Source organism: Halichoeres trimaculatus, unplaced genomic scaffold (genome assembly GCF_033239565.1).
Source record: "Halichoeres trimaculatus isolate MK-OKI-2021-1 unplaced genomic scaffold, fHalTri1.1 fHalTri1_scaffold_15, whole genome shotgun sequence".
NCBI classification, from domain to species: Eukaryota; Metazoa; Chordata; class Actinopteri; order Labriformes; family Labridae; genus Halichoeres; species Halichoeres trimaculatus.
The window spans coordinates 29,117,219-29,130,000 of NW_027437193.1; the positions used below are offsets into that span (position 1 = coordinate 29,117,219).

Here is a 12,782-nt window from a genome sequence, read left to right on the forward strand (position 1 = left end):
CAGGTTGGAGCTGGCGAGCTTTCAGCACACTTTCTGCACTGTTTTTGGCACGAAACTGTCACTGCGCCAACATGAATATGCCAACACCTCCCCCTGGTGCGCTGTCACACCCATCTCTGCGCAGACAGTCTACCAAATTGTCAAATTGGCAGTGCATGGCGGTGCGCCGCACGAAATTAAAGCCCATAATGTTCAGGATGATTTCTGAAAACTCAAGGTAGATATAAAAATGTTAGTATATGAAAAGAACATTTGATCATTTTTGTGCCCTTAGGTGCATTTTGAGGATATATTCTGCTTTCCATTTAACAGCAGACACTGGAGACGTGACGCAGGAAAACTGAGGAGGGATGACACGCTATCAGGCACCTTCTAATGTATGCTAATGTATGTACATTTGTGTTTGCCTGATCAACAGTACGAGCAAATATGATGCCTGCCTCATGGAGACGGTCTGCTAACTCAGCAACTTTGCAGAAGACTCAGGGAGTCCAGATCCTCTGCTTTCTCCAGCAAAGAATTCATCATACGGCCTACACCCCCACTCTCACCCCCACTCTCCTGCTTTCTCCACTATCTCATCCTCTCTGTGTCCACAGGCATAAAAAGTGGAAAAACCTTACACCTTAGCTTTCACTTTAAACCTGGCCCCTGCTGTTAGTCTGTGCATGTGTGAGTCCTCAATTGCTCCTCCTTTTTTTTTTCAGCTCTCACCCCCGGCTACGTGAGACGGTGCCGCACACAAGGCTTCTGTCTCTAACTGTGTAGGTTGAAAAAAAACACAACATGATAATTAGGGATGATTAACAAGATGTGTCTGCAGGAGATCAAATGTTTCTCATCAAAGCCGACACAAGCTTTAACACCACCTCACTGTCTTCTGAGTGTGTGTATGTGTGTGCACATGTGCGTGCCTGGTGTGTGTGTGTGTGCAAACACAGGAGTAAACTGTGTTTGTCTCAAGATCTAAAGAATCTCCTGCGCTGCCACCTTTGCTGTATCCTCAAGGAGACCCAGTAGGAGCTGACGGCAGCTTGTGAAAATTTGTTTTCTAAAGGTACCACATAATGAAAAACACATTTCCCCTTGACTATACATTTATGCCTTAGTCATCCAGCCTCGCAAGCTGCAGAATGTGGAAGCAAAAAGTCTCTGCAACATCCCTGTAGCCCAAAGGGTTGGACAGCAGAGCTTCTGTGAGGTGATTATAATCTTTGCATGAGGTGATATAATAACAGGAGTTATTTACATGAGCAGAGGAGCAAAACCGCTTCATCTCCTTAAATAGAGAGTTTATGTTTTCTCAAATTTTAAACATTGATATAAAGTATAAACACTGGATGTTCACTCTAAATGCGTGCACATTTTTGAATCCCACCTATGTTGAAAATAATCTCAGAATCTATCCATAAACTACTCAAAACAGTCTGTTCTAAAAATAGCACCAGCTCTTCACCAGACTCTCTGATTGATGAGGTCATCATATAAGGATCTTTGAACTGGCTCATGACATATTGGAGGGGTGGCCCTCAAACACCAAGGTCTACCCATTGCTCTGCCCCTGGCAGGCCTCCAGCAGATGGCTGGCCAATCAGAGGGGAGGGGGTTTGTGGAGCAGGGAGCCTTAAAGAGACAGCAGCTACAGCAGAAAAAAAGTTTTTTTTTAGATTAAAATCCTGAAAAGCTACTACAAAGCTGCTGGATGGACAGTATGAAGCCCGTAAAAAGCACAATACCCCCTCTCTAAGCATTCTACAATGTTGTAGTTTCACTTTGGCGTTCAAGCACCAGAGTACCCGAGAAAACTGCTTTTCTATTTGAAACATGCCAGCAACAGTTGGTGCTAATTTGTCAACTTGGTCTCAAGCTGCTTCAGCAATGAAGCCCAAACACATTAAGTTGAGCTTTCCTTAAGGGGCAAGAAGAGAGAAAGAATAAGACTTCTAGTGGAACATGCTGTCTGCAACACTGTGTATGGACAAGGTGAGGCTGGGGACTTATCAAAAAATAATCAAACTGATATTTAGAGCTTCCAACCGACGTAAAATTGCTGTGTTGGTTATTTTGGTCTAACCTTGCAGAGCAGATGGACCTGCCTGATTCAGTTTCTGAACTCCTGCAGGTCCATCTTACCAGGCTCCATTGACCAATGAATTCACTCGGCTAAATTCTAACCGGCCCAATCAGGGAAGAGAGGCGGGGGCTTTTGGAGCAGACGTGACATCAGCAGACTTTTGTACTTGTCAGCGTTCTTTTGATTCTTAAGTTAAATTTATAAAAACAGAAGCTGTCTTCTAACGCCTTTTTCACAGCTGTTTCTCGTGTTCCTGTAGTTGTTCATCTATTGTTTCTTAGAAGCATCGGCTCACATAAGCTACGTCATACCATGGCTTGATGTGGATTGGTCTGTGGTGAGTGTGTTAATCAGAACTGTCGTCCAATCACCAGCTGCTGATTTTTTTTTTAAGTCCCGCCTCTGAAAACAAATCTGAAGAGCTGCTACCCAGATGGACTTGTGAAATAATTCCGTGGCGGATATATGAAACTGTTCGTCTGGCGTGTCAGGTTAATTTTGGTCCCCCCTCCTAGCAATTCTCTCTCACTGCTAATACACCATCACCTTAAAATGCACTGGTTGTGTCACATGACAGGCAGCCAGGTGTCATAAAGCATGAAGGCTGACAGAAAACCACCAGAAAGAGAAGTAGCCACATGACACGTCCCATCCAGTCTGCTACACACAGTATGTTTACATGCAGCTTAAGAAATCAGACTATGAGCTTAGTCAGCATGAGGTCAGACTATTAACATGCATGTAAACAGCTTAGTCAGACCAAGAACAGACTGAGCATAGTTTGGCTGACACATAGATAATACAATTGCCATTGGACTGGGGTAGGATTCAGCAGGACTCGAAACAGCACACCAAGCTGACAGCACAACACAAGCAGCTCATACCCAAAAGGCATTTGGTTTGTTGTTTGGACACACTTTGCTACAATAAGGGTGAGGTTGTCCACAAAGTAGTGATGTACCTTTTTCACAAGGTACAGGGGTTAAGAAAAAACAGTGTTGATACTAGGATAATTGTGCATCCACTAAAATCTAGGTAGAAGGAATTAATTGTGATTTTGATTTTTGCCATAATTGCCCAGCCCAAAACAAGTCGACGTATTAAACATAAGACCAACCAGAAACATGAACAAGAATGCACCTCATTGATTCTCATATTTTACAATCTCAGTAAACTATAACATCATGATGTTTAACACATAAGAAACAATATAATCATGAGAGTTGCTTTTGCAAATTTCAAACAAAGCAAATACACATCATAGACTTCACCCTCCTTTCTCAGACAGCTTTCAGGCAGCCAATCAGTGCAATGCATCATTATCAGCTTATCAATAAATTTTGATATCAGTAAAAAGATATGAACAGAAATCATGTGTAAGGTGGGTGTAAATGGTCAGGTTTCTTACTTAATTGGAGAAGATGAACAGTTTGTGAGGAGAGCAATGTGTGTGGATGTGTGTAGATGTAGAGCAGGGAGCACGTTACTTACAGGTCTGGCTTGGACCATCACCAGACGCTTGACATCCATCTTCATCATCACAGTCTGTGGTGCTGCCCTCCTCCATCTCCCCACTGCCATCCCAAGGCTCCATCTGGCCCAGTTTGGGAAACATTTCCTCCGTCTCCTGAGCAACAAACACAAGGTTAGAGGTTAATAAACAAGATTCTGAATAAGATCTTTACTATGACACCCAAACCTCCTAGTTGGTCCTCATGACTAAATAAGGGGCGTGTCGGTTCATTTAACGCAGCTTTTGGTGCTGGCAATATTCACAACTTGATCGCTGAGGGTGTAGGGACAAAAACCAGTGATGCTGAGGGCATATTTCTATGAGGATGCTAGGAGTTCATGATGCTGAGGTGCATCAGTGGAAACAGTCTGAAAGGTTTTTTGAATAAAAAGCTTTGATTCTTACTCCTATTCAACCAAGATTTGGACGAGAGATGGAGCCAGGATTTCAGTTTTGGGTGGGCCAGACAAATTTTTGCTGGGCCTTGAGTTACAAAAGTTTGTAGATCATTAATTTAAAATGACCAATGTTACTATGTGTGGTTTTAAAGCAGATTTGGCTGCTTTTTTTCACCTTTAGTTTGCATTTTTGCATTACAAGCTGTAAAAGTAAGGACATTAATCATGGTTAAATAAAATAAATAAAAAATATGCAGTTTTTTTTCTCAAAACAATGTTCAGATCCTGCCCACATGAAGCTTAATGAAGGTTTCATAACCTTTTTTTTTTTTCCAATAGGCAAATAAACATGGCTCATTTAACAAAGGTTTTTGGTGGTTAACTCCTCCACGTCTGTTGACAAACCATTATACTCCGCAGTGCTTCTTCACCCAAGTTGCGCACGCATCCGGCATTGTTGATTAACAAATAATCCCTCCATGTTTATAAATTATAAGAATAGTTTAGGGTGGGCCTGGGACCTTTGCGCCCACCCACGATGCAGCCCCTGGTTTAAACCCTCTTCAAATTTATCATCTACTCTGTGGTCATTTTGTGAAGCACTTATTATAGTCCAGTGCTTTCGCAAAATACTCAAATATACTTTCATGCATCAAGTCATGTGAAGTGTATCTGTGTCCATCTGCTGCTTTGATATTCAAACCCTTCATTGTTAAGCAACAGTGCAATGGTATAGCACCCTAGGGAAACAAAAAAGAGAGGTGTTGGTGGCGCAAAGTGAAGGCTCTGAGAGGTATTATGGTGTGCAGCATGAAATTACAACCACATTTTAGAGGGGGACATTGATTGCAGTGTTGAGTAAAAGCCTCTAAATCAAAAGTGATTTTTAAACTTTGTTCTCTTTTGATTTATCAAGGCTCACTTTGCTCCTCCATTGGGAGAGTTTAAAGCAGCTTAAATTACACAACACTTGCTATCTTTGCTGTGATTTTATTGTTTGGCTTTAGTGGTGTCAAACAACTGGAAATAACTATTGACATGTGTTTATTTCCCAACAGTGTAGGATCAATGAAGTTAATAAACACATGATTTCATACTCCACAAATTTTTATTAGATTACGAAACTCTTTGATGTAAAGTTTTCTTCATAGTTTGACACTTTTTTTTTTTAAATGGTGACAAACACCTGGATGGACAGACATGAATCCACACTGTACTTCCTCCAGTCTTTTGCATTAAGTCTTTCATAGCCTGAAGCATGAAAAAACACTCTTCACGATGTTCCTCCCTCTCAGCATGGGGCTGGCTAATTGGACAACCTGCTGGTTCTTCCTGCTGCCCACCATCATCAAGGTGGTCTTTGTTCCATCACCCCATGTCTGACAAGAAGCTCTCCTGACACAACAACAAATCATCCTTTGGAGTGTGAGAGTAAGGAAGTGGCATGAATACCAGATTAGTACAGCATTAAGAGCTGCAGAGGCACACACAGTTTTCACCATCCTCCAGGTTGTGTTATGTGAACACACCCACAAACTATTAAACATTCATGAGAAAGTCGACAAGATCAATTGTGGTGTGTGGCTGACCTTCACACTAGGGGAACAACCACTAAAGACGTGTTGAGAGGTGAGTGGGAGGGGTGGGGGCAGGTTCAGGGTGCTGAGGGATGACTTATATCTGCGCTATTGACACCAGACTGTCAGTCACTCAACACACCTGACAGAAAAGGTGACCTTTCACCAGTTGTCTAGATTATCACCTTGACAGGAAGATAATATAAAACAGACAGGCTTATCTATAATGCAAACAGTAGAAAAGCTGAATAAAGGAACAACTGTGAAATCACAGACTGTATAAAACATGGATGTGGGTTCAGTGATGTGTCCAGTTGGTTTCTGAAGAGATGAACCCCAATGACAACAGTCAGCAAATCCATAACATGGTAACACTATCTAACCTTAGCTTTGAGCTGTTCATCTATACATGTACAAACTGAGCCTTCTTCCAGTACTCGGGGTTCATTTTGTCTATTTTAGACAAAATGGCTTATGGACAGACCAAGAACCACTGGGAATCATGGGGGCAGTGTTCAAGCCAAACCAGCAAAACACAATAAAGAATACTTGGTTAAAGGCAGAACGTTTAAGGAAAGAAATGCTGAAATGTGGAAACTCTGAATGAAGATCCAACAGGAGATGACTGTCTGTTCAGACAGCAGTAAGAAGAAGTGGAGGCCTGTGTCAGTCTGGTTTGTATAAGCACCCTCTGGTGGATGTGTTGTAGGTGCAGTCCATCCCATACGCAAAAACTCACGGGAGTGTGTGGGAAAAGACGGTTCATTCACTTTATGTAATTTCACATTAATGAAGTATGAATGAGTTTTTAGCCTCCCAGCAAACAGCTACAACTCTCCAGTCAAATCAGCCGTTCCCACAACCAGGATAAAAAACTGATGAGTGAAACCAATTTTGTGTACCTGGCTAAACTTGTTTAATAGTGATTCCATTAGAGCCAGCCTCTAGTGGACACACAAAGAATTGAATTTCTTTGCACTTTAGCATTGGTATCACTTTTAACACTGAAGGTTGCTAGTTGCCCATAACAAGGAATTAAACAGGAGGAACTAGTTTCTAAAAAATCAAGCTGCCCAAAATTTTTTTTCCCCAATTTCCAAATATTCATATATCATAAAATAAGAGATCAGTGGGATATTCCAACTACAGGATATGATTAAGGTTCATTAATATGGGAAAGTACCACCATATGCCAACTCTACGACCTCAAATGACCTCAGTGGAAGTCAATTGTAAACGAAGTGCAGACTGATGTGTTGAAACAAGTCTCTGTAGGAATTACATGTCTAAACAAGTCCTGCCAGAGAGTAATGAAGATGCAGTCAGTTCTGTTACACAAAAGACAAATCAAACTGACTGATAGTTTTAGTTTGCATTAGCATGATAGTATGGACATCAAGGTCTACAATGTGAAGCTTGGCTGCACCCATATCTGAAGGTTGGGCTGCATGATCCTGGTAAAAATGTGAATCACACATTTTTTGTTCAGAATCGAGATCCCAATTCTCTGGCACGATTCTTTTTGCAAAATGTGAAATAAGATTTTACTAATATCAGGGCCCTTATTGATGGGCTTTTTCACCATTTCCATTGATTACTTATGTGAATATTTGGTGTACAAAAAGAAGGCTTTATAGGTTTTCTGTGTCAAATCCAGCAAGTGGCAAGTCTAAGGGTGTATTCACACCTGTGGCTCGTTTGCTTTGTTCTGATTCAGGAGCAAAAATGATACAATTGTAGCGGTTGTCACTTGGTTTGTTTGTGATCACAAGGCAAAAGTCTCTTGCAGTCCAAAGTTGTAAACAAATATCATGTGTGATCGATTATTTCTATTGGTTAGAAATCATACCTGGAAGGCGGAGAGTTTCCTTATCTTTGTTTATGGAGCATCAACAAAGTGTGTGGCTAGTTTGGATTATAGTGTTTATCTGGCTCATGTACCAGTGTGCGCTTTATAAACAACGTGCAGTTTTTTCAATGAAGCATTTTATTTCCTCGCTGTTCCACGTGAGCCCACGACTCATTTTCTAAGTTCTTCAGGCTTCTCTACTTTTTCTTCTGCTGTTGTTGATTCTTCTACTCATTCTTCTTCTACTGTTTTGACTGTGCAGTTGTCAACCGGGCTCATTACTGCCCCCATCACAACAGTGTGAGCCACAGTTATAAGTCAGTTGTGCCGGTTGCTGGGTTGTTTGTGTTCTCGCTGCACAGGAACCACTACACGGTTTGAACAGAAGCGAGCCCAGACCACCTATTTTTGGCGATCTCAACCTACTTGTTTTGTCCCACATTCGAGCGCAATTGCTGTGTTCACATATACCCAAATGAACCAGACTTTCAAGGGGGCTGCCCACTGCTTCGGAACAACTGCCCCAAACGGTCCAGGTGTGAATACACCCTAAGGATTGAGAGTTTAGCCATACAGTATATGGAGCTGTCAGAAGCTCCGTGAGGCCCATTAAGCTGAAACTGTGCTTCAAGCCAAATGTTACCATCAGTATGCTAATATAATCAAAGCCACATTGTATTGCATGAATCAAACGCTAACTTGATAATTTGGAAAATTAAAAGGCAAGGACATAATATTAAATATTAAAAAATGTTCCCTGTAGACAAGTTATGTTTGGGCAGTTGAGTTCAATCAATTATGATGCAGATAAATGAGTCTAGACCTTTCATACTTTAAAGAGCAGATGCCCAGACAGTCAAGGCCTTTAACTGTCACATAAGAATAAGACACAGCATGAAGAACATGAGCTGAACTTGGCCAATGCTGATAAATGCTCGGCTGTCATTAGTAATTCTGCAGCAGCTCGACTTGTGCCTCAGTCGGTATTCTCTCTGTCTGTCCTCACATAGAAGTGACTACTGATGCCTGCTAATGAGAACAGAAGCTGAGACTGAAAGTGATCCTGACACCAGTGGGTCCTTTCCTTAGTGCAAGTCATTACATCTATCATGTATCCTATTTTGACTTAATGTGAATGAAAATAAAACACTCTGAGTCAGGCCTGAGTGACTGAAACAAGTGCTACAGTAAAATTAGTCATGAGAAAGCACAACACAAAACTCAAGTGGGCCCTTCAGTGGAGGCAGGTAGGACATAATGCTTCAGAGACAGCCGCTAACAATAGCTGGGTGGCTCAGGTTTCACCGACAGGAACAAAAGGATTACTTTGAAAAATGTGAAGAGCATTACAAGACGGTTCCATTCGCACGTTTTATGGTTAGGGATTGGCTTACGTTACAACCTGGTGACAGACTTTTCATGCGTCCTGGACTTGTTCCTCTGGTTTTGAGGCTGAAACTGAATATGCTGTGTGAAAGGAGAAACTTGTATGAGAAGAAAAACTTAGAAGAATGGAGCGACAGTGCAAAATGAAGCTACAAGTTTGTGCCCAGTATGCGCCCACTGCATCAATTAAAAAGTTTAACAGAAGCCTGAGAAGGAGAGATAATTGATTATGAAGGAAAGAAAGAAACTTCCTCAGTTCTGGACTGCTACCATGATAAACCCATTAACCCCTGTTTTATAATGTGAAGCGACTAAATAAATTCAATGCACACTTCATGAGTTTATGAAGAAACGCTCTGTTAAACAAGAAACTGTTGTGCTCCAACACCATCCAGATAACCATTCGGGTATTAAGCTAATAACCGTGCCGTTCAGGGGACGTTTAACACAATGCTGCTTGGCCCAGCTGTCCTTAAAGCATGTTAATTAGGGAAGGAATCAATTAAGGCGCTGTCGCTGTGGAAACCACAGTCGGGCCGTTGTAGGATTGTTTGTTGGCCTCCGTCCAAGGCAGTTTGTGGGTTTGTTTTGACTTTGTCGGGGCTGCACGAGCGCCAGAAACTTCCACTCCGTGTGTTTGAATGTGAATTCCACTTGTTAAATCCAAAAGTAGTAAACTTAATTGTGATATTCCAATAACCTGGTGCAGAAGCAAATTTCTAATTTGCTCTTGGAGCTAATGGAGAAGCGATAAATAATCCAATACACACACTAAAAGGATGTTGAATGCCAACTTTGCATTGAAAGGCTTTTCTCTCTTTCTCTGCTTTCTGACAGAAAAATGCCTGCTGAAGGGAAGACCAGCTCTGTGTGTCAATGAGAGGCTCAGGCGGTTTATTAAGGTCCCTTTTCTGTCTTTATAGAGCAGAAGCAGTCCACACATTAGGGCAGAGTTACAACACATTATATGGTGTTGAAGGTTCATCCAATAATGTTGCTATGACTGCAGTATTTTCTGGTATTGAAAATCTCAGGGCAGATTAATAAGAGAGTTAAAAGAAGTCATCAAAAACAACCTTTCAAGTCCTGTTTTCTTGATCTCTCATACATCCACATGTCGTATATGAGAGCAAGTGGGCAGAATATTTCAATCACATCAGCCTTGATGGAATCTACAAAGCAGAACTGCTGCTTTTAACTCAACAGGGACAAATGTCTTTGTTCACACATGATTCAGTCGTCTCCCTCTCTGACATGTTAAACAATGCTGTTTGATTTGATGGCGTTTTGCTGCACAGGGTGGCCTTTTATTACTGACAGTGAGCTTTAACACAAAACATTTGGGATTTCTGAGGTTAATTAAAATATACAGTTATCCATCACCTTTACTAAACCAGGTCTTAACAAATCTCCTGATAAAAAGTTACCTACAAAACTCTTCAAACCAGCACATGAGAACCTTTCAAAGACACTTCTACCCAGATAGATTGTTTTAAGACCTGTTTCTGATTTTATCTGACATGTTACTAAGATTAATAAAGGGAAAGTTTGAGTTATTTCAATGTGAGGTTGTTTGAAATACTTAACATACTTGATAACCCACAGCAGATTCTGAACAGTTTTTCCCCCTTGTTGAAACAGGGCCAAACGCTGATAGTGACCCAAGCTCCTGTGCTTTACTTAAAGCAATAATTGTTCTTCCCTTGCAGTCACCAATCAGTTGTATGTTTTGTTTAGTTTTTGCTTCAAAAGTGGGGGATTAATTGAAAAAAAATCCAAACCAACAATTAAAGCTTCTAATCAACTTAAAACTGCCCCGCTGATCATTTTGTCAGCCCCCCCCCCCTCGTTATTTTCTCTAAATTTCTTTTTTTTTTTCTTCCCACAACTAGAGTTGCTGCAATACATAACCCTTTATTGCTCATCTGTGCATGTCCATTTCAGTAACTTGTTAAAAAATTACAGAATAAACTGAGTTGAGAGAGGGATAATAGTGAATTGACCTAAGTCAAGGAAGAAGGTTCAATTATTCGTTATTTTGATTTTGCCATAATCACCCAGCCCTAGTAATGAATACTTTATCTAACCCAGGGGTCTGCAACCTTTACTTTCCCTTACTTTCAAAGGAATCATTTAGCCTCAGCTCACAAATTATACTACATCTTCACAATCAAAGCATTAATAGTATAAAATTCAATAGATAGTTATAATCCAGTGAATAACTATCTTAAGATTTTTTTTATTTAAGAAATTCTATATGTGATGTGATAGTTTTTTACTGTGAAAAAAATTGGAAAAACAATCAAAATGTTTTAAAATAAAAAAAGACATTTCAAAAAATTGCAAAAAAAAAAATCAAATCTAAAAAAATTAAATTCTTATAAATATAAAAAAAATCATTAAAAAATGAATTTAAATACATTTGCAACAGCTTTGAAAAATCTTCAAATAATTCATGAATAGGATTCCATATATTGATATTGTTCAACTCTTTTTTTTTTCTTTGTTTGTTTGTTTGGCTAATCTCTTGCCACATACACTTAAAAGGTTGCTACTATGAGCACTTTGAGGATTGCTTAAAATGTATAGTGTATCATTGATAATGTGTACTTTTATAATTCTTATGATCCTGTTCTAACGATGCAGGCCAGCCCGTGTTCACTAGATAGTGTCGGAGAAAGACAATCTTGGCGTGAATTCTTGATTTAACGTTTCAGCGCGTCATTGTTCGTGGAGGGGACCTCAGCAGATACTTTGACTTCAGTAAAAGTTCTGTTAACTGAAGAAAAAGCAAAAATATTAACCTAACAAGGTTAATGTGAATCTGCTTTCTTGGATTTTTATTGACTCATTATGAAATGATTATCATAAACTAAATAGTGTAGTTCAGCCTTTTTAATGTTGGTTCCCAGTTTTATCATGAGTACTTAAACTTCAGTCCAAAGTTCAACCAATGACCCCTCTGTTTTCCAACTCATTACCAGGGAATGAGCAGATTTAATGCCTTGTTTAAAATACTAGTGTCAGATAATATAGGAATTAGACAAAAGGTGTTAGGGGAAGTGTTAAAAGTGTACAGTTTAGAAAAAAAATATATATATATATATATTTTAATCCCTTCAGAGAGTTCACACAGGAAGACTTTGGTGTTGTACAGACAGTCAAGAGGCTAAGGGTGGATGGGTTGAAAAAAGCTAGATGCCAGCCTTCATACTCAAGACATGCCTTGAAATTCTTTCTGGCATCCAAAGACAAATCAGGTATTCCAACAAGACTTTGAATTAAACCCCAAATCGTGAAATATTCTTTCCTTCTCCCCTGGCCCTGCCAGCTCTTTCACCTCTCCTTCTCTTTTCAAAAGCATTCCTCGGTCAGAGGATGATGGAGCAGGTTTGAAAGCATCAAGGGCGGCATTCCTGCATGTATTTGACTGCATCCTAGTCACACCAAAATCTGTACTGCCAGGAGAAACCAATCACTCTCTGAAGGGGTTTGGAACCACAATGTGCATGTGTGTGTGTCTTTGTGTCTGTGTCTTTTTCCAGCTTAACCAGGAGGCTGCTGTTATTACATTTGACATCTCTTTGTGGTCAAGTCTGATTATGACATAAATATATATATGGTATAATGTCAATGTACGAAACTATGCATTTATAATACTGCCAAAAAACACATGCTCTCTGTATTCTCTGAGGATTTCAGCAGTATCACCTCATTGAGCACAGTTGTGGTTAAAACTGAAAATGTGGACAGAGGAAAGGGAAAGGGGGAAAGAAAATTTGGAGAAGACTGAAGGAAAAAGTGACAGCGGTAATCTGTAAAAGACTGCAGACTAGGTCCAAAATTTTACTTTAAAATCACCTCCTGTCTCTCACAAGCTGTACTGACCGTAAATGTTTCTGTGTGAAGCAAACTTCAGTTGTGTGTCCAGACTTCAGAGGATAGAATAAAGCTAAATTTCTCTGTGCATCTCGCTGCTCGACTT

At 40.2% G+C, this 12,782-nt stretch overlaps 1 protein-coding gene across 3 annotated transcripts in view; it reads right to left on the reverse strand.

Moving 5' to 3' along the window:
- gpc5c (glypican 5c) overlaps window positions 1–12,782 on the reverse strand; it is a 168,392-nt gene that overhangs the window by 25,334 nt on the left and 130,276 nt on the right. For all 3 annotated transcript variants that reach the window (XM_074689001.1, XM_074689000.1, XM_074688999.1), the window contains one exon: window positions 3,566–3,701. In XM_074689001.1, coding sequence (XP_074545102.1) covers window positions 3,566–3,701 — 136 coding nt within the window. The remainder of the gene's footprint in view (window positions 1–3,565; window positions 3,702–12,782) is intronic.